Below are 26,700 nucleotides of genomic sequence, written 5' to 3'. Positions count from 1 at the left end.
GGAATCACATCGCCAGGAACCTCTGCGGTGTTTCAAAATTTCTTTTTTTTTTTTTTTTTTTTTTTTTTTTTTTTGGTGGAGCATGGGCCTAACGTCGCAGACAAGGTCAGCACGTTAGGACCGCTATCGGCCTCTGTCGGCCTTTGAGGTAGTATCTTCACCCCCCGGGGAAATGCGTTACGCACGCTTAGTTGTGTCTAGGCAGTGTGGGGCTCCGATTGACGTATACCCACTAAAACCCCGGGGCTATAAGCCCAGTTATCTGGGAGATATATTTCGTCTTTGAGGGTGTCTTTCCAAGTCGCTTTAACTTTGTCGATGCTAATTGCTTTTTTTCCGAACTTACTCTCGTTCGTGTGTAGGCAGTCTATTCTCAACCTTAGGTTGATTTGGTTATATATGTTTGCGACTATGTGCTCGTTTCTTGGCCATTTCTCTCTGTTGTTGTCATCACCGATGACTCGTTTACATCTTATAGACCAAATCTTGTATGCTGCCTCCGAAATGAGAATTTGATATAGTCTCGTTAGTCCTATGTTTGTTTTCCCGTCGTTATTTGTGATCCTGGCAGATGCGCAACCCATTATCTCTCCGAAGGTGGGTTTTTGCCATGTGTTGTGGCGTAACCTCCAGATCTTCGCGATTTCATTCCATATTTCTTTCTGACCAGGTGCTTCGCACTGCGTTAGGATGTGTTCCATTGAGTCGGTTGTATTACAGGTTTGGCATATGGCTCGTTCCTCGCATCCAGGGATGTGGGTCCAGTAGGAGCCTACTCGGTGAATATTTTTTATGATCTTAAAGAGAAATTCTCTTTGGGTTCTATAGACGTTTTTGGTTTGTTTCAAGTTTTTCCAGATATTGTCTACGGTGGGTGGGTGTAGTTTTAGTTCGTGTTGTGTCATGTCGTGTTGTATTCTTTCGAGGTTATCATTTACTTTAATTAATTCCGCTATTGGTTTTTCGTGAAGGATCGCATGGTAAGCTATTGACTGAGATAGTGTGTGCAGCTTTAGGCCGGATATCCGTCCTGAGGGACTGTCCGGGACCCAAAGTGGGGGTGCTTTTGTAGTACCTAACTTAGCTAGTTCATCCGCTTTATCATTACCTGGGTCGTTGGCATGGGCTTTAGTCCAGCATATCGCAACTGCGCCTCTTTTTTCTCTGATCGCTTCGATGGTTTCTTTAATCCAGTGGTGGTTTTTGATTCCGGTCCAGCCTTCGTCTTCTGCGTTGTCTAGCCGGTTTGTTAAACTTCGGACGGCATATTCTGAGTCGGAGATTACTATGAGATTTTTATTTTCGTCCGAGTGTTGGACGGCGCGTGTTATAGCGTAGAGCTCTCCTACTTGGTTGGAGTGGTCGATTCCTGGTACTCTGACACTTAGGTCTCGGTCTGGGTTTTCGGGAAAATGTATTCCGCTGCCCGATATAGCATTACTATAGCCGTTGTTTACACAAGACCCGTCTGTGTACGCTACTTCCGTTTGTGTTAGTGGTATCGTGTTTTGGGGGGTGTCAGCTTGTTTTGTGATCGGTGTTTTCCGATGATTCTTACGTAGAATTCTAAAGATGTCGTTTACTGATGATACTGTTGTTCTCTTTTTTATTATAGTGGCTTTCCTGGCGTTCTGTGTGTCCGGTGTTGTGTTCGGGAGAGGTATGTTATTATTTGAGGCTTGCAATCTTATCGTGTAACCTCTTTTGGGGTTCCACTTATCATCTATTTTGTTTAGGATTTTGGTAGCGTGTTCAACGCATTCGATAAGGTGGTTACATTTGGACTCTATTTCTATGTCGGCACATGTTTCGCATGGACACGGGCCGTTGTTGAATCTAGCGCTGTGATCAGCTAGTCTCGCTAGGCGGAGGGCATCACCTGTCGTCATGATTCTATGGTTTCGACGTAAGTGTTTGCTTTTTTTGGAGTTGTTTTCTTGTTTCTCTCCAGGTTTAAGGGCTGGGTGGTACCATATGGGCATTTTTTGTTTGAGTTCTTCGCTTACTTGGTCGACTTCTATCCTAAGGTGAGATTTCTTGGCTGTCTCTAGGATCTTTTTTGCCATTTTTATAAGTTTCTTCTTAGATTTCGCGTTTGGCCAGTCTTGGATCAACGGATTAATCCTCGGGTCATCTTCTTGGGAGTATTGGTTTTCGTCCCAAGCCCTCCGCATGTTGTCTTCGAGCAGGTATGTCCATATTTTCTTTTTGTCCTGGTTTAGGAATGATTGTGGATCGGTGATTTCAATCGCCATGTTTCTCGTCTTAACGTCCGGTATTCTTCTCCCTCCTTGTCTGATGGGTAGCGACATCAGATCCATGCGAATCTTTGCTCTTGGGGAGTTCCAGGTAAATTCCTTCGTCATTTTTTCGAATCTATCTGCTACTTCTGCTGACATGCCTTGTGCTTTTGTGAGAAATTGAGTGCTACTCATGTTCTCCATCCAGTTGACTAATCGTGTTCCTTCCAGGGTGGGGCTTGATTTCCGCCACTCGTGGAGTTTTGTGGTCGTTCGGTCGATGATGGATGTCCAAGGTTGTTTGGGATCCTGGCTTCCAAACCATGCTCCCAGGATACGAGTGAGTTCTCCTTCCTGGTTAATTTTAATGTTATCTGGAAGCATAGGGGACTCAGCATGCGGTCTTTTTGTTTCTCTGACGGAGTTTTTATATTCCTGCGAGCCGAAGGGGATTATTTCGGTCTTATTTTTGTTGAATTTTGCACCGGCCGCTGAGCACCATGAGTCTAGGATATTCACAAGCGAGTCGAATGAGTCTTTGCTCGAGAGGAAGACCGTTGTGTCGTCGGCAAAGAGTAAGGCTTTTAGTCTTTCATTTAGTTTTGGTATTTTAAGGCCGTCGAGTGGGGAGGATCGTATCATGTGGGCTAGAGGTTCAATGGCCAAATTAAAGAGGAGACATGATAGTGGGTCGCCTTGGCGTACTCCTCTGTTGACTTCAAATTGGTTGCTTAAGAAGCCATTTATCATTACTTGGGTCATCGCTCCTTTATACATTTCTTTGATTGTGTTAATGAATCTTCGAGGAGGTTCATAGTGTATAGAACTTTCCATAGGTAGTCGTGTCTAATTTTATCGTATGCTTTTTCCTGGTCTAGCGCTACTATTAGACCATCCCATTCATTATCATTCATGGATTCTGCATACTCGGTAACGGCTTGGATGGTTTTAATGTGGTCGAAAATGGAGCGGCCTTTCATGAAACCAGCTTGGTGTTGGTGGATTATGTTTGGAGCTGCCGTAGCTAGTTTGGCTTGTAGGGTTTTAGCCATTAACTTATAGTCTGTGTTTAGGACCGTTATGGGTCTGTAGTTAGCTATGTTTAGCTTGTCATTCTTTTTATATATCGGGCACATCCATCCCGCGTTGAACGTAGAATTTTCATTTAGGCCTTTTTCGGCAATTTCGTTGAAGAGGAGGGAGAGCATTTCAGGTAGGTCGAAGCCTTGTCTTTTTTCTTTTTTCAAGTTCTGGTGTCACGTTCTTAGATTTTTGTACACTTCATACGTTATTCCATCAAGACCCGCAGCTTTACGGTTTGCGGTTGAGGAGAGTGCCACGTCGACTTCATCCGGTGTTATTTTCTTTGCTAGTTCTGCTTTAAGGGTATTTGGAAGAGTTGGTAGGTCTGTCGACGTTACTTTTTCTATGTCGAAGGATCTGGTCTCAGGATCTTCATTTTGGCTGATGTCTGCCTTTTGTAGGTTCTCATGGTAGTGGCGAGCTAGTTCTGCCATGTTTTCTGACCTGGTTTCGTACTCATTTATATTAGGATTATTGCAGTTATCCGGTTTGCGAAGTTTCTTTATGGTGTCTCTAGGTTTGGCCGTTTTGTTTAGTTTAATCCAGTAATTGGATATTGTTTCTCCCTCTAGACGGAACTGCGCATTTGATTTGGTTTTCCTGGCTAGGGCTTTTTCTGATTCTATTTCGGAGCGTTGTTGTTCTAGTGCAGCGACAGCCTGACTTTTATCTATTGATTCATCGGTGCCATCGTTGTTTTTCTTTTTAATTTCTCTCTCAATGGTTTTACTTAATTTGTCTAGGTAAGAGGTCTTTTTCTTCGCTTTCCTTTTGGCGCACTCGATGGTGAAGTCTTTCCAATCTGTCCATAGCTTCTGTATGTTAGTGTTTGGGGTTCTTTCTCGTATGCCATCGTTGATTTCGATTGCTATGGTTAAGGCTTCTTTTCCTTTTTCTTCTATTTGTTTTAGGAATGTTCTTTCGTTTGTTACGTGAAAGGGAATTGCCCATCTACCTTTTCCTAGGTGTGGGGCGTCTGTGTGTGCAACTTTTACGGTGACCATTTTGTGGTCAGTTGTTATGGGGGGGTAGTCGATCTGCCAGTTTTCGGCCATGTCGAGTAGGGAAGGGGTCATATATATCCTGTCTATTCGTGAGCGGTGGTGATTACTTCGGTGTTGTAGCGTGTAGGCTTTTTCGGTGGGAAAGGTCTGTCTCCATCCATCGACAAGTGATAATGTGTATTTAAGATTTGCCATGGCTGATGTCGTTTCAGGAGGGTCAAGAGTTCCATTACATCTATCTATAGCATCCTCTGTCATGTTGAAGTCGCCCAGAATGATGTCTGGGTAGGGTAGGGTGGGGTTTTCGGTATTCCATTTTTCGTTTAGGGAAGTCAAGAAATTTTTATTGTCGTTACTATCATTTGGTGCGTATACTGCCAGTATGGTTAGTATTTCGTTCGCATGCCAAGGTAGTTCAAGCATTAGGGCTCTTCCTGGGATTACTTCAGTCGCTTTAGCTTGTTGAGTGTTTGTAATTTTTTTATTTAGTGCGATTGCGACTCCTTTGGAGTTTGGTTGTTCTGGGTCAGCTGTAGAGAATACTTGTAGGTTTTTATGGAAATTGTTTATCTCGTTAGTCTGGTCAGATGAGAGATGAGTCTCTTGCGCACATAGTACACCTATCTTCTCTGATAGGATCATTCTGTTTATCGCATGCCACTTATGTTTTCCGTCAAAGAGGGTTTGACTACCCCTCCCCTGAACGTTCAGAGTGGCTATTCTTATGTTTGCTCTTGTAGTTTTATTTGGTCGTTCCGTTGTTGAGCGAAGTGAGGTATTAACTCTTCTCGTTTGTTCAGGGGTATCATGCTCGATGTTTGTCGAGGCGTTGCGGTGTCTGTTGCACCGTCTGCCACCCACTCTTCTACTTGGGGTGTGGTTTGATAGTGAAGGGTGGGCGTTCCCGCCTGCATATCCCCTCGGGCTTTCATTGGCTCCGTGACCGGCGGCTCCTGACACTTCACCTCTGCCCGAAGTTCCAGTGAAACCATGACCGTCATGTTCAAGCGTTGTGTTTGTGAATTCATATGTTAAGTTGTTGTTAGAAGCTAGGTTACCTCCTATGGGTAAGCCATCCCGTTCGGAGGGGGGTTTTACAGACCCCATACTGTTTTGCTATGCCTGGGGCTTGGGGTAGCGACTCCCTCTGGCGTAAGCGGGCTTTCCCTTCCGAGAGGTATATTTGGGCTCGCAGCCAGTCTATAGTGTCTAGGTTTTCAGTTTGCTTAGTAGAAGACAGAGACTTTTATCATTTTAGACGCGAGATATAGGTAACATTTTATAAGGCAAGGATACGAAGAGGTACGGAATAGTTTAAAGGTCTACTTTCAGCGCTAGCCACGTCTGTTGGGGCCTCTAGACAAACCCCGGTTTGTACCTCTGTTGCTGCCTCGTCCTCTAATCCAAGAGCCTCTTCCGCGTGAGGAGCGACCTCCGGAGTGTTGATCCGCGGTGGCTGTGTTTCGCGATCTACTCTCTAGGTCCGTTTTTGATGGTCCAAGCCAGCCTTTCATGTTGTAGAGCGGGCAAAGGCTGACGGTGTGGGATAAACACTTGCAGTTGATGCATTCCCGTGATCTCGAAAGTGCGATTCCGTCGCCGTGGTCATCGGTTGGGAAAGTTAACTTTTTGATACGATCCATCAGGGCCTGGTATTGTTCGATAGTGATGGTTCTTGGCATGCCGGTCGATTCAACGTTCCACCATCCTTCGTTTGGGTGGGTGTCGGAGGTATTGACGAAGTAGACTTGTATTTCATCAATTAGTTTTTGAAAAGCTCCGTCTCCGGCGATTTGATCGAAGTCGTTGGCGAGGGAGGTGTTGCTTATTAGACCTCGACGTACTGCTTCTGTCGCAATCCTCTGTCCTGACGAAGTGTTGCTTTTGCACGTAAGACCCGTGATACTGGTGATGAAGGTGGGGATTACTTGGTGGAACGGGGAGATGATTAACACACATTTCGGTGTCGCAATTATGGGATGGGCGAGGAGCTTGACGAAGTGGTTGTTGGGGAGATCATAGACTAGGGTATGCCATGGTGGGTCTATCCTGCTCCTCGTCGCTAGAGGGTTAACTTTGGGATCGCTGAGTTCAAAAGATGCTCCTTGCCCGAGGAAGCTTGTGATTGTCTCCTCGATGTTATCTCTAGTTTTCCTTCTCGCTTCGACATCAATCTCGTATTTCGCGTGGAATTCGCGAACGAGTACCTTGTTCCCTTTTTTACTAGTCCAGGACAGGACTTGTTGGGGCTGATGATGGAGGAGATTGTTGCATCCGAGCTGTGGATAGAGGCGAGCGGAGTCGCTGGGGTATTCGGTATACTTGAAGTCACCTATGACTATGATACCGTCTTCAGACGTTGGTAGAGGTTGGCTGAGGAGGATTGGGTTCGGCATGTAGCCGGGTTGGAGCTGGAGGCTAGATTGTGTGGGCGCTGGGGAGATGCCTATTCCGTTGACGGTGTGTGTAGGTCGTCCGGTAGGCTTCGGCGCGTTGTTTGGGGCTCGAGGGGCCTGGGTATCGGGATGGAGTGGGTGGCCGATAGGGTGTCTGGCCGATGTAATTCTGTTACGGGCGGAGGTCGGTTTGTGTTGCCCATTTGGTTTGGTTTGGGGAACATGGGTGGGAGTGGAGAAAGGATCGTTATGGCTGACACGACCCAGTGAGCTTATTTGCACGAGTTCCTTGCCGGGATTGGCGGTCGCTTCGTCGTCTCTGTTTCCAACGTTCGGGTCATCCATATGGGAGTCTCCATCATTTTGCGAGGTTTGTACGAGGTTGATATTAGATGGTTCGGTGTGGGCGGGGGTTTCCTCAGGGGTTGGGGTCATTATGGGAGTTGGGGGGAGGAGGTGGCCTGGCGTTGTACTTTGCGCCGTTTTGAATTGCTTGTTCCCGGGTGGGGCGTAGCTGATTGAGTTGCTTAGAGATCTCTTTCGTGAGTTCTTCTCCAAGGTCTCTAGAGAGGGCGGGCGGGCAGATTCAGGCTTCATGTGTAATTCCGGTTCTGTTTACTGAAGAGCACCGGGAGATAAGGTGATCATTTGATAGATTTTCTGGAGGACCGCGTGTTTTTCGGGTAGAGGAATATGCGATCGAGTACAGATGGGGGTTTACTTAGCAAATTTCTTCGCAAGACGCATGGTAGAATAGCGGGCACCGTGTGGGTAACAAAAGAAAAGAATTTGCAATGTTATTCATATGGAGATTAGTAGAAAATTTTCTTTACAGACCGCATGGCTATCGACACCTTTATGGAGAAGGGAGGTAGCTAATGGGGAGATGGTCAAACATTTTCGTGTGCATTCACTTTCTCCATCATATCGATTAGCTCCTGAAGGATGTGGATTGTCGGCGTTTCGACTCTACGGGCTTCGTTATCCTGAATGTGGATATTTAGTTCTATGAGTCTTGACCTGCTCCATGTGAATGGTCGTCCACCCGGTATGATCGAGTGGACCTTGATGTCGTCTGCCACCTGAGAGTTGGTGGTACGTCTCTCGTGGAGATAATCGAGCTCCTTTTGGGAGATGGAGCTCGTGGGGCACGGGTATGGCGTGAAGAGTACTACCGATTGGTTTGTAGTGATGATAGGGGACTCGAGGAGGTCGGTAGCTAAGGACGGCGGGTAGTTCAAAGTTGCCTTTGCCCACAGTTGGTCGTCAGTGAAGACATTAGACAGGCCAGTACTCGGCGTGATTTCGCATGCTGTGATGTATCCCGACGTTTTGAAGGCGGCGAGGATTGTGTGTGCTTTGACGGTAGCGGGATTGGCCGTGCGCTCACCGTTGAACCAGACAGTTACCCAAAAGTCGTGTGGGCATGGCTGGTCACAGTCAGGTCGCAGAGAGGCCGTCGCCTGTTTTTTGGATGGGTATAGATTCGAGGAGGTCATATGTCCTCTCTTCTTCATCGGGGATGGTGTGGTTGGGCATGAGGTGGCTGGAGTTACGGCCAAGGGGGTTTTAGTGGGCGGGGAGAGCATTGGTGTATCTCCTTCGTGGATCTCGAGGGACATGGTGGGGGTATGATTCCTCTAGAGATGGGAAAGAAAGTCATGTTGTCAGCCTTAAGTAGGTTTTTCGTTTCCGTGGATGAATGAGCCCTGCACCTTTCCGGATCGCAGCGTCGCTTGGTGCCCCAGTCTTGGGGTAGCCCAAGTTCTGGGCTAACGGGGTTCCTACTGAGTGGAAGGTCCCGTCGCATTTGCCTCTGGTGGGAGGATTGCTAACCTGACCACGTGGTGGTTCAAGTCCAAGTAGCTCCGTGTTTCAAAATTTCAACTTTCAATGAGTCACCTTGTATCGTCAGTCAACTCGGACATGTCCACGCTCTTACCAAGGCCGTCTGAGTGGATCCACAAACAGTGAGCTTCATTCACTATTACCGCTACCCAATGATACAATTGGATCAGCCAATGACAGACGTGCTGAGCGGGGACTCAGAATTCCTTAACTTCACTCATCTCACTGTGAACTGGCCATGGTGGTAGCACACGATTCAGAGTCAATGACTCAGGCTGAAACTCGCTCCGATCGGTCAGGTGAAAGTCAAAAAATCAAGATCCATCACAGATCTACAGTGTTTCTCTCTCGACGTTACTCGTGGAGTATCATTTTGATTGCCTCTATATCTTGAACTACATTTTAAATCAATAACAGAGAGAAATTTTTTTTCGACCTGGCGCAACATTCTTCGGTCCCCGAGTCAACGAACCGTTACATTGAAATAAGTAGAATATCCCTGTTTATGCCATTAACGACTCTCCACCTTTTCAATGGACACAAATCCTCCGCTACAGGGAGCGCTACTTTTCTTCACACAACTGGAACTTGTCAGCAGTACAACTGCAGGCGGGACACTCTATGGCATTGCTGTTCCCATTTACTGTCTATATCTCCATGCGTCACTTCCTCACCTCCGGGACCGTGATAGAAGAAGACAAGCACAGTTCATGATTACATGTTCCACCATTATAATGCTCTGCGGACTTTACTTCCTCGTAATGAACGCGTGGATTATCCAAGATGCATATATCAAGCATGCCAATTTCCCCGGGAGTCCGCTGCTGTACGAGAACACAACTTTCGTGAACCGGTCAGTATACGGCGTAGGCATGGTCTGCGGTTCTGTAGTTGATATATTAACAGCGGCAACCCAGGTGCATTCCTTTTTCCTCTTCCTCTATTTTTCCCGCTTACAATATTTGGATCTCTTTTCCCAGCTGTGGCGCTTATGGGTTGTCTGGAGCGGCACCAGATATGTCCGACTCGTTGTCACACTACCCTTACTATGTTTTTTAGGTTACATAGGTTAGTCTTTGAGAGTCTCTTGCCAACTCACAGACTCAATTTTACGCCATTCTAGCAATGCAGATCAGATCGATATTCCTGATCGTCATATCTTCGGGCGCAGGCTTAGGCAGTGAGGCTCTGAAGACACGAATTGCAGAGTTCGCGCTCCAGGCAGCGACCATCACCCTTCCTACCATCTTTATTGCCGGATTTCTCGTCGTTGAGAGTTGGCATCAGAGAAAACTAATGGGTATGAAAGAACCTAAGCATTAAAATATCGCTGGTGGTGTTAATAAATTTCCAGGGAAACCGCAGTTGTCAACTCCATATATGAAGGTTGTCGCTATGCTTATCGAATCTTACGCTACGGAGGCTATTTGGACAATTTTATTGGCAATACTCCTTGCTCTCTATCACCCAATGCAACAATTCTTTACTGATACTCAGCTCTACATTGAGGTAAGCACATCAACCTCCATCATACACACGTTTGATTGCTAACCTCTATCAAGATCATCGCCTATCTCCTTGTGCTGTATCGAGTCGCCAACGGAAGGGCATATGGATCGAAAAGAGCGCATGGGTCAGAAACTCAATACAGCAATATTAGTTCTCTACAGTGGGTCCATACTACAGCGGCCAGCCTTCCAATCGGCTGTCACTAGTGGGACCCACACTGATATCGATCCCGCTGAAATGTAACCAGGACCAGCTATCTTACCGGCAGAATATTCACCAGTCTAGCTGAATTTGATTCGCTGCTTTACCTTCGATAGACAACGAGGGCATGCCCACGAGTCGCTTCGTCTGCATACATTCCTTTTTCCTTTTTTAAATTTATTGTCGATGACGGATGCCAGATAAGACATATAGCGGCGGAAAGTATGATAAAACTCCATGATCGATGCATCGAATACAATAAGAAAATGTCCTCAAACTTTCACCTGATCAACTGCAAGCTGCGTCAAGTTATCCGAGCTACGCTATTCGGGGAAATTGGTAATTACGAGCGCAGCAATTGAAAATCCGCTTCGGTAATGTTTCTCTTAGCTTTATACTTTTTTCCATACATCATAGTACAATGGAGGAAGACAAATCTGGCTTGAGGATGTGTTGGAGGTTGATTTTGTTAAGTTTTTTCGTCGTGGTCAAACACGGGAACTCAAAGCTTCGTTTTTGCGCAAATCCATTGGAAAAGGAGCCGAAGGCGCTATTTCTCATGATTTTACCAATCAACCAATGTGGACATCTTCTATTTCGAACTTGTGTACCCGGTTTTCGTGATGGCTAAAAATTAGTATGCTGCGGATGATTGCTTGCCGTACATGCCATGCATAACAGGTGCCGGCGTTCTGGAAAAGTTTCAGACAGTTGGACGTATTATACCTGGCCTTCATCGGTCGTGAGGCGCCTCGAAGTGGGGATAAGACAAGTTTTGATTTGGGCTTTTTTGTGAATAGTGGACTCTGGAGTCTAGAGTACGTGGACAATTTTGGACCCGGGATCATTAACATTGGAACTATATTTATTTCGGTATCGTGGCGTCTTGTACATAAGAACTCACACGCAACTTTTGATTCTAGGCCTTTTAATTGGTGTCGGTCTGTTGCCCTTGCTTTGGATGGCTGGACGATGAACGGACACGAGACGTTCTCAGACAGTGCACCTGCAGTCTGATGTCGGGCGGTGTTTCGGCGATCTTTTCAAGATTTGGAGCGATGGCGTAGTTTCCCCAGACATGAATGAGAAATCTATACCGTCATCGTTGATTATGATGTCGAAGACGTTGAAGCCTAGTCCTCTTGATTTGGTTAGTCTAAGGAAGCTATTCGAGTCGAGGAATTAGGCTCTCAGTACGAGAAATGGAAGCCGCAGGCGGCGTAGCTTCGTTCCACTGACAGCTTCAATCTGAGATTGAATTTCTTGATCTGTTGACGGCGTTGATTGGTTTGATTTTTTTGCGATCGTTGAGTGTCTCTGAGCGATCTTTTGGTATTGAAGATAGATTTGAGGCGGTGTGCAGTTGATTTCTTTGATACGGGAGGTATTTGCGGGGATAGTAGTTTTCCCATATGTTGCGAGTTGTTCGGCAGAACTGCCAATTAAGTAGGGCGGAAGTTGCCGCCCTGTTGGTTCGTCCGTGATTGGTTTGATGTGTAAATGGCGTTCAACGATCGTGCTAAAGCGGGTACAATGGAGGCTGGCATTTGAAATATTAAGCAATGGGCGGTGTAACTGAGGCGGTATATATGTATGATTTTGTATGTATGGATACACAGGTCTACACATGAATTGGCTTGGCGGGCGGGGGAATGAGACCGACGTGCATATGGTGATGCGGGTAGCGAGTTGCCATGGGATGGACCACGTGCCTGTCGGTGATTTGAACTCCGCTGGGCTGGTCGGCGTGGGAGTGTGCAAGGGGCGTTGCGAATCGGCCAGGCTTTGTTATCCTCCTCTACTCTCTCTGCCCAGTCCAGCCCCGCCCGCCCCCCTCCGCCTGAGAGGCCTCACTGGCCTTTAGACTCTCTCGTGCTGGAATAATTCGCTCTTTTTCGTCTTCCTTCAATGCTCTACCTCACCGCCGACTCTTTCCCAGTTTGTGAGTTGCCGTCTTCTTTCTCCCACTCGTCCCCCGAGTCTTACTTCGCCCCTAGTCGTCCCCTTTGGAATTATCGGGTAGCTTTCTTCGCCTCAATTCCCGTCTTCTTACCAACTGACTCGCATCCAGTTTTTACCGCTACTTATGGTTCCTAATACGCGTGGCAGCGTGGTGGACATACCGCCCCGTCCCTATCCCAGAAAACCCCACCTATGTCGCCTCTGAAGATGTCACTATCATCGTTCCCACTATTGATGCCGGCGAGGAATTCAAGGAAGCCGCCCATAGCTGGCTCGTCGGCAAGCCCAAAGAAATCCTCATCATCACTGAAGAAAAAATGCTAGGACCCCTTCAAGACCTTGCTAACCAAGTCGATCCTGAGCGCATACGTGTCCTCACCGTTCCCTTTGCCAACAAACGCCTCCAAATGAGCCACGGCATCAAGAACTGCACCACTGACATCATTGTATTTGCTGACGATGATGCCATCTGGCCGCCTACCCTTCTTCCCTACGTCCTTGCCTGTTTCGAAGACCAACAAGTCGGTGGTGTCGGAACAAGTCAACGAGTACAATCCGTTGGTAATAGGATGACCGTTTGGGAGGTATTAGCCGCTTTCCGGCTTACCATTCGAAATATCGAAATATCTTCCTCCACACACATAGATGGCGGTATACCCTGTTTATCAGGACGGACAGCCGCATACCGCACTGTTATTCTCAAAGACCCCGAGTTTCTCCATGGCTTCACTCACGACTTTTGGCTCGGGAAATACCAACTAAATTCGGGTGACGACAAATTTTTGACGCGATGGATGGTTAGCCACGGATGGAACACCCAGGTTCAGGTCTGCAAGGAAGCCGAGCTTTTGAGTACCATGAAGCCCAACTGGCGCTTCTTGAAGCAGGTGCTACGTTGGACTCGAAATACCTGGCGGTCGGATTTGAGGAGTTTGTTCATGGAACGCTACATCTGGACACAGCATCCTTACGTCGCATACACCATGGTTCGTACTTGGCCTTCTTTTGTACTTTTCAAGTTGATTGACTTCCTATGTCAGTGCGACAAACTCATTAACCCTTTTACCTTGCTTGTCGGACCCTGTTTGGTCTCATACCTTGTTTACAAGAGTACGATCCCTGTCGATGCGGGTGGATATCACTTGCCTTGGTGGTAAGTAGCCTTAGAATCATTTGATTTTAGGTTGTTCATGCTTCTCCTAGGAATATCGTCCTGTCATACGTCGTTTGGCTTAGTGCGACTCGTACAGCCAAGCTCCTCCCACATCTCTGGAATCGTCCTCAAGACATCATTTATGTGCCCGCATTCATTCTGTTCGGGTACTATTTCGCTATCATGAAACTGTATGCCCTTTGCACGCTACACGAAGTGGGTCTTTTTGTTTTTCCCGATGTGAAAATATGTTAACCTCGTTATACAGACTGGATGGGGAACACGTGCTGGTATCGGTGACATTGGCGCTGCCACCGCTGCTATTGATGCGGGTAACGAGAAGACGGCTAATAATCCATACTCGCAACCGGCCGGCGCTTTTAGCAATTCTCAAAACCCATTATCCCCGTTCCGTGACCAAGTACCTCTATCACCATACCGTGATACACCGGGCTCAACGCTATCCTATTCGAACCGAGGGAATGCAAATCGAAGAACAGATGAAGAAGGTGTCGAGTTACAGGTGGGCTATGCTCGCTGAGGAGGGCGGTTGTCGCAAAGGGGGATGCATCGTTGTTTTGGGTGTTATGGCTATAATCGGGTGGTGCAGATAGTCGGTCATAGACAGTTCAGGAGGTGGCAAGATGATCAAGCACGAGTGAGGTTTCCTATATCTTTATTCCCTCTCTTGCCCTTCCTTTTTTTTCTCTCATGGGGGATGCACCGCGTAGGCCTATGATTCCCGTGTGGCAGCCTGCTCAACTTGATACTTGTCCGGGCATTCATTTATCTTGCAGCTTCTTGGACTTTTCTCTACCTTGTGTATGTATTGGTTTCTTTCTTTTTTTCCCTATTCTTCTCTTTACTGCATGACCGATTGTTACGCCTCGATTTCTTTCATATCACTCCGCATACGTATACCCTCCCAGTATCCTTTCCTCCGTACCTTCGCAACCTTGCTCGCTAGCTTTGGCTGTCCTCTTCCCCCCTCCAGACTTTTTTTACCGCCTCTATCTATCATACAGAACCTCATACGTTCGGATTACACTATACCAAACAAATCATTCTACCTGCATACATACATCTCTCTTGATGTTTTTTTGTTGAATGACTGAGACGTTTTCTGGTAGCGATTTACTACAATTTTTTTTACTTTGAATATCGTATAGTATAATGCGTAGCAGTTTTTACAGCTCGGGCGTGGATAGATTCTTTTTAAACAAATATGACACTTTTTGAACTGTTTTTCTTCGCTCCGTTTGTTTTTATTATGGCTTTTTGATTTTTTTTTTTGACTTTCATTTTGGGAACTCTGGGAACTCTGGTTAGCGAGGATTTGATTTTGTCTCGAGCGTGGATTGGGAGGGATGGAGGGTTTTTTTTTACGTCGTGATACTTAAAGGATTTGTATTATTTAGAAAATTTCAAGGACTTTTTTTTTTGGTGTTGATCAACTTAAGCGTAAGGTCCGGGAGATCGAGATTCGAACTTTAGTGAGCGACTACTTATCTCTACTTATATACTTATCATTGATCATGATTAGGTGGGAACGAACACGATAAGCAGTGGTATCTCGTGTCAATTTTTTTTTCAAATCATGTTTCAACTTTCCGGGTGAATGATTTTGATCGTTGATGCAGATGGTTAGGGTTTCGGGGTTGAGATGTACTTAACTTACATTATTACTTCTTTTGGCGGGGAATTGTTTCCGAAATCGGAGTCGGGAAGTTGTTCTATATTAGAGCTTTTTGACTTTTTTTTTTTGTGTGGGAGGTGGTGGGAGAGTAGGAGAGGGTATTTGGGATTTTTGAGGATGGATTGGATGAGGTGGATGGGATGGGATTATAATTAAGGTGGGTATAAGTACGTAGTGGAGAGAGAGAGAGAGAGAGAGAGAGAAGTTATGGTGGCTGGATAATGGGTTGATGCGGATGCGGGGTAGGTACAGTATGTCATTTGTGATTATGCTTTTTTATACCTCTTTTTTTGTTGATTATTGGTGAACCGGTTTGGTTTGATTTTTTTGATTTTTTTTTTTTTTGATTTTCAGTGAGATGATTGATCTCGGGAGAAGAAAAATGGTGACGTGTTTGTGAGATGTGACGATGTTGTATTTTTGAGGATTGAGGTGGCGTTTATCGTTGATGTGCATTTCTAAGTTCCTTTCTTTCAAGTTAGGATGGTATGAGTATATGAGCCTGCGTTATCGGGCTTCGGAAGAGTTACTTATTGTAAATTCTTAAGGCTGACATGCACAAATACTTACAAATAATCTTCCTCACAAGTGCGTCGCGTTCGTCCTGCCTTGCTATGTGAGCTCCTGTGCTAACTAGGATTTCTAAATTGACAGAACACGACTGAGCTTGCTTTGATTCATGGTATACTCGACCGACTAATTGTCAAAATCACTTACCCGTGAATCCTCAAAACTCGCACCTCCACAGCGATGGTTCTCCCCGAGAAACGTTTGTTATGGCACCCACGTCACGAAAACAAATTCGTAGTTGGAGGAGGCTCACAGATAACCTTGTATGAATGGGAAAAAGAGTATCCTAGAATTCGGCATATTACTTCACAACAGGATCTCCAGTACATGAAGGTAAGCTCAAATCTACTTTTTGCACTTGGCTAGGAAGTTTGATGTTCCCATTCCATCCCTTTCTACTCTTCATGCCTTCCGTCAACAATCAGATGGGGTTAACTTGAATCTGATTTAGTGTTTTGCATGGTCGCCAGACGCAACTTTGGATGACCTTCTCGCTGTAGGAGTGAATTCTGGGAGGGTTGACCTTATCAGACTCGAGGCCGCGAAACAAATGCGGGGAGATAAGCTGACAAGTGGACCTACGATATCGTTGTCAGTTCGTAACTCGCGTACATGCAATACTGTTGCATTCTGCGATCAAGACACCAACTTACTTGCCGCTGGACTCGATAAAGTACGCGGGGACTACAGCTTGCTCATCTGGGATATCACGTCCGCTATTCCTCTCCTTTCGTTTGACCCTACTAGTCCGTCTCAAGACCTGGCTTCAACTGTCACTCCTCGCGTTCAGCCGTCGATTCCTCGAATGATCGGAGATAATCCTCGTCACGACCCTCGTCTACTCCAGCATCACGCATCACAGGAAATCGTCTCTTGTCTCACGTTCCTCCCGAAGTCTGTCAACCTTGTGCTGGCTGGAGTTTCATTTCGTTGGCTTCGGCTGTTCGATCTCCGAAGTCCGACTCCGAACGTACAGAGCGTTCCGGGGAAGATTCAAGCAATTGCTACTGATCCATTTGATCAACATCGCGTTGCTTCAATTGGGGATAATAACATATCGATCTGGGATACTCGCCGGTTGACATCACCATTGATGTTCTCTGAAAGAGACGCGATAGCAGACAACGCGAGGTCGCGACCTGGTGCTGTATTTACAACAATAGAATTCTCTAGCACGAGGCGAGGGTGTTTAGCGAGCTTGGAGAAGGACGCTGCGTATGTTCGTTACTGGGATTTGACGGATACCTCGAGTATCACTAGTGAATCTGTGGGTAGTCCGTTGAGGGAAGCTGGAAAGCCATCAATTAGGCGTTCTTGGACTGCTACCTTACCGTGGCCATCCGGAGGCCAGCAAGTGCCGGGGGCCATGAAACAGAGAACGTCGTCAACAGACTTCAATCCTTCATCATTAGTTCTAACGAATACTCGAAGAAGTGCGTAATTTTGTCCCATTATCAGATCTTTTATCTGATAATGTGCTCTAGCCAAAACTTTTTCGAAGGCGCTTTCCTCGTTTGCTCTTGCTCCCGACCCTGATTCCCAGCATCCTTTGACAAGCAACGTTATGGTGGTCAGTAAAGATGGAGATCTTGAAATGTACGCGATCCATGATGCACCGAAGCAATTGGTTTGGAGTACGAGGGGCGACTTGGCTTTCGGCTGCTGTGTCAATCTCAAAATGATTTCCGGGATTCCTGGAAATGACGTTGATACTGAGGTCTCCCACTCTGCTTCTGGATATCGTTTGGCAGCAGGCTCGCGTTCACGTTCTGCTCAGGCAGGAGATGACAATCTCACACGTGGTCGGTCTGCCAAGTCGCACTCTTTGCCACCTGCTGCTCCTCCAATTCCTACTCCTCCCCTCTATGGACGTGGCGATGAAGAAGGTTTCCCTGCTCTTCCTAGTTTACCAGCAGCCGTACCTACAGGACTTACTGCCACTAGACCTCAGAAGGAGCGGACATACAGCCCTTCGACTCTCAGAAAGTACCAAAGTCTTGAGCCAAATGACCAGCTGCAGCCTGCGCAGGCTTCCGTCAGGCAAGTATCATCATCAAGGAATCGCTTACCGATGAGCGGGGAGAACGGTTTGATTGGTGAGAAGCTGGAGTCGGAGAAAATAAAGAAGCGAGTGAAATCCAGGGACGGGAAGAACAAGGAGTTGACCAACACCGTTGAAGATGATATCTCGATGCTCATGCGCAGAAGGGCCATCCTTGGATATGGACTGAGTCGAGTGAGTGCTTATTTTGTCTCCGTGACTAGAGTGGATGTGAACCACACTTTAGCCTCAACATAATATATGGATAACGCGTGAAGAGTACAATCCTTTTGATGTTCATTCCCAAACTTTGTCAGATCTATGGGCGTGGCTGTCTCGTACGTCCTGCTTAATATTCCTGTCGGCTGTTTTGACATATGGGCTAGATTCTCAACAAATTCTATGTACACCTACGTCTCGGGTGAACGGTTATGACTTCGCTCACCAGGGTATTTTTGGAATTTGGGAAGGACTTTTACCTGCGCGATCCCATCCAAGCGAGACGCCCACCGCTTTTGAACGACCTCTTTTCGATTTGGGCGGCACAACTAATACCTTAGGGCGAGATAAGAAAGCAAGGGGAAGTCATCCATATTCTCAAAAGGACGATTCGCAAACTGTCTTTCAAGCGGCATTGGGAGCGATCGAGAGTAGAAAGACTGGTACAAGGTCGACGTGGAGACCGGTTGTAAGCACTGTGAAACTTGTACAGAGGCAAGTTGCTATGAAGCTTTGCGGATGGAGTTTGAAAGAGGATGAGTTGAGTGCAGCTATTATGAAGTCAGTGTTCTGGAATAGTTTGGCGTGGATGGATGCTTATCAACGTTTTTCTTCTAGGTGGGAGAAAGATGGCCAGTACCCCAGAGCTGCGGCCTGGCTTGTATTCACGCGGCAATATTCGAAGGCGCTAGAGACACTTATGAAGAGTAATGGTGTGTCATCTGCTCATCGCTAGCTTCACATTGGCTGAATCTGTTATAGACTCGTCGCACAAGATCATGTCTGGGACTATCGCCGCATTGCTACCTCATGGAACACACAGTGGTCCTATTCGAAATCATGAGCTGCGGGAACACTGCGAGCGTCTCCTCAGGGATCTTAAAGATCCATATTTCAGCGCCATCTTGACCTATCTTACTGTCGGAGATTGGGCAGATGTAGTGAAGGAAGAAAACATACCGCTCCGCGAACGACTGGCAATGGCATTGCAATTCCTCGATGACAAGGCTCTTTCCGCGTATCTTCGCCGTGTCATAGAACATGCTGTTTCGAAAGGCGATATCGATGGACTCATTGTCACCGGCTTGACCCGCCGCGGCATGGATATTCTTCAAACTTACATCAATAACACTGGCGACATTCAAACTGCAGCCATACTAGGATCATACGTCAGCCCGCATAGGATTCGTGATCCCAGAGTTATTAGATGGTTGGAGACTTACCGGGATATGCTGGACGGATTCAAACTACACCATCCGAGGGTGCTATTTGATATTGAGAGAGGTCAAATTCTGACAGAGGCGATGCAGAACGGGGATATTCCGCCTATGGACCTGGTTCCGAAGCAGATTATGATTAGATGTAACTATTGTAACAAACCTGTGGTACCGGAAGAAGAACTCTTGCCCTCGGAACAGGCGAAATGGAAAGTGAGCTTTTTCTATTTCTTGTCGGGTTGACGAATCCATCATTCAATGTTCTCTGTAGCCTACCACCTGCTCAAACTGCCAAAAGCCCCTCCCCAAGTGTTCTGTATGTCTATTGACGTTAAACATCGTGCCAGATGCTGCTCGGGATATAGATCTGGGACTCTCGCCTCATAAAGGTGACATATTCTCCTATAACAGTATCAGAATATGGCTAATCAAGTTATGTAGATACGATTGATGATGCGATAGTGATCTGCCAGACCTGTCGGCATGGAGGGCATGCTTCGCACCTGATGGAATGGTTTTTCGGGGAAGGCGGAAGGTCTCTCGGAGTTTGTCCTGTTGCTGATTGCGAATGTCGATGTGCGGATGAATTCTAGGCCGCGGATACTTTTTTTCTCGTGTCTGTTTGTTGCACATAATCAGGTCCATAACATTCACTGTGTGGCTGACTTGAGAATGATGATCAAAGGTTGCCTCGGTGGTGGCGATCCTAGCCAATACTTGCTTGTCATAAATTCGTCACTTTCTACACCGCCGTTTTAAGACTTTTGGTATACGAATATATACCTGGTTTGATAGCCCTTGGACGTCATGGGTGGACAAATTTTGATTCTCATTAGAGTGTAACTTGCCTATTTCAACCCTCACTCTATTCTGTTAATAGATCTGATGGTCCTGAGAACAATACTCCTCAGAAGCTAACAGCACGAAACATTTCTTTGAGGTATACGGTACTTTGGGTCTATAATAGGGACATGTAGTCGTGCGGTAAGTAAGTAGTAATGGTTCTTGGTTTTTCTACAGTTCACGGTCAAGAAGAATTACTTTGGCAAACTCCGCAAGAGGTTGCTATTTGATTGTGGCTCAGGGTCGTGAGAACAAATTTCTGTATCTGCGCTAAGTGAGGACGTGACTCAATCGATTTCCGGACAAAAAAGTTTGGATGCTGAGGCTTATCTCTCCATCTTCTCGCCATCTCCTCAGATATTCCTCTCCTCATCATCGAAAATTCCCGCAACAATTCAGAGCCATGTCTGCGGAACAACCAACAGGTTCTCATCAGGATCCCGTCACCGGCGAGATGATATCCAAACAGTCAGTGGCAGTATCGTGACGAAATTTTCTATGCTGATCAATGTGAAGAGAATTGAAGCGCCGCGTGGCCAGCCGCGCTAAGGAAGCGCGCAAGGCAGAAAAGGTTTCCGCTGCGCCTCCGGACGGTGCTAAGCAAAAGGTTGAAGCCAAATCTCGTGAGGATGACCTCAGCCCAAATGTATGTTCGCTTGTGGGATGTGACTTGATTATTTCTAATATGATGGCGCTTGCTTCTATAGCAATACTATGAACTTCGTTCCAGACATGTTCAGCACCTCAAGCAAACTCAAAATCCTAATCCTTATCCCCACAAGTTCCATGTCTCTATGTCCATCACCGAATACGTTGAAAAATTCGGACCTGAAGGTGTTGTTGCCCCCGGTAGCAAGCTCCAAGGCCCTGTAGTCAGCCTTGCTGGACGCATACACAACATTCGTGCTAGTGGTGCGAAACTCAAGTTTTATGACCTCCACGGCGAGGGGACCAAGGTTCAAATCATGGCGAGTCAGCAGTAAGTAGGAGATACGATACTTGCGGTGTTTACCGCTCATAATTCTTCATAGGGATGACGAACAACCGGAAAAATATATCGAGACCCATGAACATTTCCGTCGCGGGGACGTCGTCGGTGTCGTTGGTGTGCCCTCGAGAACCAAAATGGGAGAACTTAGTATCTCCCCATCTTCCATGACTCTTCTCGCTCCCAATCTTCACCAACTCCCTTCCAGCCACTTCGGTCTCAAGGATCAGGAGACGCGTTACCGTAAGCGTTATCTTGACCTTATCCTCAATGACAACACTCGCGAAATATTCATCAAGCGTTCAAAAATTATCAATTACATCCGTCGCTTTCTCGATAACAAAGGCTTCATGGAAGTCGAAACCCCAATCACTTCCCTTCTCGCTGGTGGAGCTACCGCTAAGCCATTTGTCACTCATCATAACGATCTTGATCTTGATTTATACTTGCGTATCGCCCCTGAGTTATATCTTAAGGAGCTGATTGTCGGTGGTCTTGATCGCGTGTACGAATTGGGACGGGTGTTTAGGAATGAGGGTATTGATCTAACGCACAACCCTGAATTCACGATATGCGAGTTCTATATGGCTTACGCTGACTACGAGGACTTAATGGATATCACGGAGGCGATGATCGAGGGTCTTGTCAAATACTTGACTGGTGGTTCGACCAAGTTAATTTTCCACCCTGATGGAAACAAAGGCCAAGAAGGAGCCCGGCAGCTCGAACTCGAGTTCAAGCGCCCTTGGAAACGCTACGATATGATTTCAACCCTGGAGGAGAAACTCGGCGTCAAGTTCCCTCCTGGTGATCAATTACATACGGATGAGAGCAATAAATGGCTGAGGGAGCTCCTCGTTAAGGTATGAACTAAATTGGCCTCAACGAAATTTGTTTCCGACTAACCGAGATATCCTTAGCATAACGTAGATTGCAGCGAGCCTCGTACAAACGCTCGTATGCTTGACAAACTAGTCGGTGAATATATTGAGCCTTTGTGTATCTCACCTGCGTTTATTGGTAAGCCTCTTTTAAAAACGTTTGAAGCATTTAGCACTCATTACGGGTGTCTCAGTCGGTCACCCTCAAGTGATGTCACCTCTCGCTAAATGGCATCGATCGCGCCCTGGGCTATGTGAACGTTTTGAAGGTTTCTTGTGTGGAAAAGAGATCTGTAACGCGTATACCGAATTGAATGATCCGTTTGAACAACGGCTTAGATTTGAAGAACAGGTAACGTCGATCAACTCATGCGCGATATCACTCTTTTGAAAATTGATTACTAAACTATTCCATCAGACGAGGCAGAAGAATCAAGGAGATGATGAAGCCCAGGGTGTAGATGAAGTTTTCATAGACGCTTTGGAACACGCTCTTCCACCCACTGGAGGTTGGGGTCTCGGCATTGATCGTCTCGTTATGTTCTTGACGGACTCCACAAGTAAGTTGTACACTCTTCATTTCGTCAAGTATTGCCAATACGAACTCCCCCTTTTTTTCATTAGACATCAAGGAGGTTCTACTCTTCCCCGCTATGAAACCCATCGAGAATCCTCCTGCAGCCTCCTAAAGTAATTATAGATATGATCAATTTTCATTTTCGATTGATTTTGAAGATCGATACGCGTTTCATATGTATATCCGGTTGGTGGAAAGCTGGAATCACAGGAATCATTTTGTTTTTTTAGGGTAAACCCACTTGGGAAGAGATACTCTATGAATTTGAGGTTTCGATACATAAAGCGCTCTTTTATATACTTGGTTCTATCGCATCTGCGTGAAAACCTCGACCACGGACAGGACTACAATTTGATCGTACAATTCAAGGCGCGATACGGATAGGAACAGTATCCGGCACTTCGGGGTTCTAGAATGCGTCAGCTACTTTTTGCAATTTACCCTTTCCAGCATACCAGATGACGGACCGATGTTTTTATAGCCTTTATGACCTGAAGTGATTGGTTTCTTTATAGAACACAAAGGACAAGGTCTCCACGTTCTCCAAAACTTCAGGCCAAGCACTTGGATGCAATGTTACCTGATCTTTTCCTGTACCTCTGTAAAACGTCGCGCTCATATCGCTCATAGCCGTGCAAGTTGCTTGGTATTGCGCTTTTTCAGCGTTCCACTCGTACTCGATCTCATCTTTCTTAATCGCAAAAGCATGACTGAAGAATTTCATCGCTTCCTACACCGACAAATTTGATTCTTTTGTTGTTGGCTTAATAACATGCTCACCTTGTAAGTCATATGCGATATGTTCTTTCGTCCGAAGGCCAAACTCATTTGGGCATCTGGATTGCTGGATTTTCGTTCTACAATGATCTGAGGAGGCACATAAATTAATCTTGGGACACGATCAATCATATCGGTTTGACTTTGTTGTTGAGGGAGACAAAGGATAATTGGTGGCGTTGACGACATGCACTATAAAGCTTTGTAGATGCGGGGAATTGTAGATGTGGGGAAGGTCGATGCCTCTCGCAGGCCTCGTGCCCAGATTATAAGTAATTGGATCAAACGGAGACGCAGATTTATTGTTCTTTGAGTTAGGACTATTACCCGCGGAACGGAGTGTCCTGGTCATGGCCTGATCAGGTGTATCGTTTGTGCCTCGAAACCTTGGCCCCAGTACGTGGATTATTTTTCGCAGCATCTTCCAAATTACACCCGTCCTTGGAACTAGTGGCAATCAATCCTAAAGAAATTGACTGCACCACGAGACCGACACGTGTGTGGCACTAGATTAACAACGCTGTGATAGGTCAAGGACACTGCTAGAATCGGTTACTGCCACCTCTGAATCGCTTGCTACCTCACCATTTCGAGACTCTGTATTCATACTCGGGCTCGTCATCCCGATCAAATTATGAAGTGGCTCGATGGAAGTTTGGATTAGCTTTGTCTTGATTATCTCGATCCCTATTGGGAAAAACCTTTTCTTTTCTTCAACAACAGTCTCGCTGCCTTGGAAATTTAGTCCGACTTATCCTCTTATGTAGTTGGTCCAGCATACAACTTCTTCGAAGATAAAATATTCGAGTACTTACCTACTTACTTCTCCTCATTCTCGAAACCATTCACTATTACGGTGTTTTCAGATGAGAGGAGATATTTTATAAAATACTTGAAACGTTCTCTCATATACTCGGTTTTATTGCATCTACGTGGACAATCATAAATTTGATTGTACATTTCGGATGCGGAGTATAGAAAAGAAGACTATCCGGCAGTTGGGATATTCAGATAAGTTCTGGAATGCGTCAGTCACTTTTTGCCATTTACGCAATCAAGCATACCGGATAACGCACTGGTGTTTTAGTGTCTTTTACCAATAGTAGCCAAGTTCTAGATCTCACAAAAGGTTAGAACATAAAAGACAAAGTTTCCACATTCTCCAAAACCTCAGAGCAAGCGCTTGGCCGCGTGTACTGCGATTGAGTGGAGGTCTGTGGATCGAACGCGAAGCCGATTGGGCAGACTGATGTCTTTGCGGATTTCGCCCTTGCGAAGGGGCTCATCAGAGGGCTTAACCGCTGCCCTAATCCGACTTGCTGAGAGAATCAGACTACCACTTGTAGTCTTAGGGTGTCACTGGGGGAGTATGATCACATGCTTGTGATTACCGGGGACCCTGCACGGGCCGCTATTTCCGGGACCCCGTAGTGGGTGGTTAACTATATTTGGGTTCAATCTAGGGACGGGTGGTGTTACGACCTTAAAGCGAATGCTCAGGTTGCAGCGAAGGCAAAGACTTGAGGGCGAGTAAGGGGAAAAGCAAGTTGGTAAAGCGTAGGGAAATACAGAGAGTATCTACGCTTACTTATACTAAGACTATCTACCCGAGGTAACTAACTATAGAACGGGCTGAGTAACCATGACCGAGGTAGATGAGTAATCAGTGAGAAGGAAAGTATAAACTAGGAAGGAGGATGATCAATCATGAGAATAGAAGATTGATCATGAGAAGGAAAAGATATAACAGGTAACCTGAAAGATCAATCAAGGGAACAATAAGAATGATCATGAGAAGGGAAAGACAAACAAGGTAACGTCAAAGAGAAAGTGACATGGGAATGAATGATGGGAGAAGCGTAGGTGGAGAAGAGTATATCCAGGGATATGGAAATGAGTAAGCATGATGACGTCCCTCCTATAGGTTGGTAAATTCATAACATTACCCCCTATTCAGATTTCGTGTCCACATGAAATAAGATAGACTTGACGAGGATAAGAACAGTCAATCATTTCATCGTCAACGATTCGAGTACAGTGAACTCCACAAGTTCGTTCGACAACTCCGTAGCCCATTTTTCCAAGATAAAGTTTGGAAAGAGTTTTGACATGTGGAAACTCCCATTTATGTGCAATTGATAAGATGTCGACCCAGTCGAGGTTGGAAAAGAAAGAGTAATCGCCATATCGCGTATTATAGAATACACGGAGAAATTTTCGAAAATCATGAGAGTCTACATCTTGGATGATGTAGGGATCGTTTGCTGTATAGTGTTTGGATAAAGGATGGTGAGGTTCGTTGTGGCCGGTGAGTTTTTGTTGCCAATAGATAGATTCGTGAGTGAAGAAGTAGGAATGGACGTTGTAGAGGTGACAGTAGTTACGAAAGTAAAATTGTAAAAAGGGTTTCACTAACGCACAAACTGTTCTCAGTTTACAAGTTCGTGGGAGAATTAAATCAGAAGTCAAGATAGAGACAGATATGTTTTGTGAAGTTTTGAAAAGTTTAGATTGTTTTCGGGTTTTAAGGTCTTTTTCAATTGTAGCTACTCGAGGAGTAAGGAATCTAGGGGTTCGAGAAGGACTGTTCACGACGAAGTTCAACTACGCTGCTGTGCTAAGGCAGGTGACGCGTACCAAACAATGTGGGTAGATATAAGCTGCGATATCGACTTAGCGAGAAGCTACCGACTTATACCGACAAACTACAAGGCCACCGACTTTCACCACTACCGAAGTGATGCAAGCTGCGATATCCAAGTAGCTAACACAAAGCTATCACACACTGTCAACGAGTTGTAGCTCAAGGTCTCGATAATAATCCTCTCTGGTTTTCGATTACAATTCTCTCAAGTTCGTATGATTCTCAGTTTGGACTTAGCGTCCGAAGGAAAAGTTCACAGATAACACCACAAATAGGATTCACTGAGTAGTGAAATACAATTGCAGAGCTTCGGCAGGTCAATTTCCTTGCCTCTCGCTCACTAACTACAGGCTTTTTATACTAATGGTTCTCTAAGCTATTTTGGTTCAGGTACGCTACGTTTACTAAGACTCTGGTATTTATATCGTAGCTTGCTCATCTTTTCTATTGTAGCTACTAAGCCTTCGAGTCATACCACCCGTTTTAGGAGTAGCTTTCGTGAGATCATGTAATCCGCTGATTAACGGTTACTCTTTCTGGGCAATCTTTCGCTAGCTGCTGACCTATCTCTGTTCCTCCTAGTAGCTCCTAGCTCTCTTTCATATTTTTAGTTACAATCGTAGCTACACTTCGGGTATAACCAAAAAGGGAACTCGTATTTGATGGCACTTCGCGTACTTTGTCCGAATTTGTTAAATGATGGGACTTCCTATTCGCGACATAGGGTACGTAAGCAGACCGTCGTAGCGACTAAGTCCCTTCACCTTGCCGTGTTCGCGAATATAATTAATAGTACTTATGCGTCGTAGCTACACGTTGTATTCGCTTTGTGTATAGACCAATGGTTGATG

At 45.9% G+C, this 26,700-nt stretch overlaps 11 protein-coding genes across 11 annotated transcripts; 4 read left to right on the top strand and 7 right to left on the bottom strand.

Annotated features, from left to right (window-relative positions):
- Positions 1–197: 197 nt before the first annotated feature.
- Positions 198–701, bottom strand: AGABI2DRAFT_79376 (hypothetical protein; the record flags this gene model as incomplete). The annotated part of the gene is made up of 1 exon (XM_006457233.1): positions 198–701. One exon carries the CDS (start codon positions 699–701, stop codon positions 198–200), a length of 504 nt encoding a protein of 167 aa, XP_006457296.1.
- Positions 702–1,082: 381 nt separating this feature from the next.
- On the bottom strand, positions 1,083–1,280 carry AGABI2DRAFT_46858 (hypothetical protein; the record flags this gene model as incomplete). Its single annotated transcript, XM_006457232.1, has 1 exon — positions 1,083–1,280. A coding segment is annotated over one exon (198 nt), but the record flags the coding sequence as incomplete, so codon positions are not given.
- A 1,071-nt stretch (positions 1,281–2,351) lies between these two features.
- AGABI2DRAFT_54979 (hypothetical protein) lies at positions 2,352–2,882 on the bottom strand (the record flags this gene model as incomplete). The annotated part of the gene is made up of 1 exon (XM_006457231.1): positions 2,352–2,882. A coding segment is annotated over one exon (531 nt), but the record flags the coding sequence as incomplete, so codon positions are not given.
- Positions 2,883–3,958: 1,076 nt separating this feature from the next.
- AGABI2DRAFT_51211 (hypothetical protein) lies at positions 3,959–4,795 on the bottom strand (the record flags this gene model as incomplete). The annotated part of the gene is made up of 1 exon (XM_006457230.1): positions 3,959–4,795. A coding segment is annotated over one exon (837 nt), but the record flags the coding sequence as incomplete, so codon positions are not given.
- Positions 4,796–5,606: 811 nt separating this feature from the next.
- AGABI2DRAFT_123168 (hypothetical protein) lies at positions 5,607–7,320 on the bottom strand (the record flags this gene model as incomplete). Its single annotated transcript, XM_006457229.1, has 2 exons — positions 5,607–5,804; positions 5,866–7,320. 2 exons carry the CDS (start codon positions 7,318–7,320, stop codon positions 5,607–5,609), a joined length of 1,653 nt encoding a protein of 550 aa, XP_006457292.1.
- A 293-nt stretch (positions 7,321–7,613) lies between these two features.
- Positions 7,614–8,547, bottom strand: AGABI2DRAFT_181562 (hypothetical protein; the record flags this gene model as incomplete). Its single annotated transcript, XM_006457228.1, has 2 exons — positions 8,439–8,547; positions 7,614–8,363 (listed from the first exon to the last, which is right to left on the bottom strand). Exon 2 carries the CDS (start codon positions 8,343–8,345, stop codon positions 7,614–7,616), a length of 732 nt encoding a protein of 243 aa, XP_006457291.1. The 5' UTR covers positions 8,346–8,363; positions 8,439–8,547.
- Positions 8,548–9,696: 1,149 nt separating this feature from the next.
- AGABI2DRAFT_123166 (hypothetical protein) lies at positions 9,697–10,397 on the top strand (the record flags this gene model as incomplete). Its single annotated transcript, XM_006457227.1, has 4 exons — positions 9,697–9,871; positions 9,926–10,080; positions 10,134–10,240; positions 10,328–10,397. The coding sequence occupies 4 exons, from the start codon at positions 9,697–9,699 to the stop codon at positions 10,395–10,397; spliced, it is 507 nt and encodes a 168-aa protein (XP_006457290.1).
- A 1,665-nt stretch (positions 10,398–12,062) lies between these two features.
- AGABI2DRAFT_229633 (glycosyltransferase family 2 protein) lies at positions 12,063–14,485 on the top strand. The gene is made up of 6 exons (XM_006457226.1): positions 12,063–12,223; positions 12,279–12,300; positions 12,353–13,229; positions 13,284–13,396; positions 13,447–13,612; positions 13,665–14,485. The coding sequence occupies exons 1-6, from the start codon at positions 12,190–12,192 to the stop codon at positions 13,935–13,937; spliced, it is 1,485 nt and encodes a 494-aa protein (XP_006457289.1). The 5' UTR covers positions 12,063–12,189; the 3' UTR covers positions 13,938–14,485.
- A 1,296-nt stretch (positions 14,486–15,781) lies between these two features.
- Positions 15,782–19,788, top strand: AGABI2DRAFT_212620 (hypothetical protein). The gene is made up of 9 exons (XM_006457225.1): positions 15,782–15,995; positions 16,114–17,095; positions 17,147–17,898; positions 17,951–18,041; positions 18,090–18,483; positions 18,541–18,635; positions 18,685–19,352; positions 19,411–19,528; positions 19,581–19,788. Exons 1-9 carry the CDS (start codon positions 15,843–15,845, stop codon positions 19,730–19,732), a joined length of 3,405 nt encoding a protein of 1,134 aa, XP_006457288.1. The 5' UTR covers positions 15,782–15,842; the 3' UTR covers positions 19,733–19,788.
- A 478-nt stretch (positions 19,789–20,266) lies between these two features.
- On the top strand, positions 20,267–22,741 carry AGABI2DRAFT_229630 (hypothetical protein). Its single transcript, XM_006457224.1, has 8 exons — positions 20,267–20,450; positions 20,499–20,628; positions 20,690–20,961; positions 21,014–21,833; positions 21,891–21,990; positions 22,046–22,203; positions 22,270–22,411; positions 22,476–22,741. The coding sequence occupies exons 1-8, from the start codon at positions 20,299–20,301 to the stop codon at positions 22,538–22,540; spliced, it is 1,839 nt and encodes a 612-aa protein (XP_006457287.1). The 5' UTR covers positions 20,267–20,298; the 3' UTR covers positions 22,541–22,741.
- A 51-nt stretch (positions 22,742–22,792) lies between these two features.
- Positions 22,793–23,394, bottom strand: AGABI2DRAFT_123162 (hypothetical protein; the record flags this gene model as incomplete). The annotated part of the gene is made up of 4 exons (XM_006457223.1): positions 22,793–22,837; positions 22,884–22,910; positions 22,967–23,158; positions 23,209–23,394. The coding sequence occupies 4 exons, from the start codon at positions 23,392–23,394 to the stop codon at positions 22,793–22,795; spliced, it is 450 nt and encodes a 149-aa protein (XP_006457286.1).
- Between the last annotated feature and the right edge of the window lie 3,306 nt (positions 23,395–26,700).

Source organism: Agaricus bisporus, assembly GCF_000300575.1.
Source record: "Agaricus bisporus var. bisporus H97 unplaced genomic scaffold AGABI2scaffold_16, whole genome shotgun sequence".
Lineage (NCBI taxonomy): Eukaryota > Fungi > Basidiomycota > Agaricomycetes > Agaricales > Agaricaceae > Agaricus > Agaricus bisporus.
Note: the sequence above shows the minus strand (reverse complement) of the source record. Positions and strands in the feature narration are given on the sequence as shown.

Excerpts from the sequence above, each read along its gene's own strand:
- AGABI2DRAFT_229633 (XM_006457226.1), top strand. The coding sequence starts at position 12,190 with ATGCTCTACCTCACCGCCGACTCTTTCCCAGTTT. Across the intron at positions 12,301-12,352 it reads GTCCCCTTTGGAATTATCGG|TTTTTACCGCTACTTATGGT; the intron begins GTAGCTTTCTTC and ends ACTCGCATCCAG. Across the intron at positions 13,230-13,283 it reads CTTACGTCGCATACACCATG|TGCGACAAACTCATTAACCC; the intron begins GTTCGTACTTGG and ends TTCCTATGTCAG.
- AGABI2DRAFT_212620 (XM_006457225.1), top strand. The coding sequence starts at position 15,843 with ATGGTTCTCCCCGAGAAACGTTTGTTATGGCACCCACGTCACGAAAAC. Across the intron at positions 17,096-17,146 it reads TCTAACGAATACTCGAAGAA|CCAAAACTTTTTCGAAGGCG; the intron begins GTGCGTAATTTT and ends AATGTGCTCTAG. Across the intron at positions 19,353-19,410 it reads CGGAACAGGCGAAATGGAAA|CCTACCACCTGCTCAAACTG; the intron begins GTGAGCTTTTTC and ends TGTTCTCTGTAG.
- AGABI2DRAFT_229630 (XM_006457224.1), top strand. The coding sequence starts at position 20,299 with ATGCTGAGGCTTATCTCTCCATCTTCTCGCCATCTCCTCAGATATTCC. Across the intron at positions 21,991-22,045 it reads TATCTCACCTGCGTTTATTG|TCGGTCACCCTCAAGTGATG; the intron begins GTAAGCCTCTTT and ends CGGGTGTCTCAG. Across the intron at positions 22,204-22,269 it reads GGCTTAGATTTGAAGAACAG|ACGAGGCAGAAGAATCAAGG; the intron begins GTAACGTCGATC and ends CTATTCCATCAG.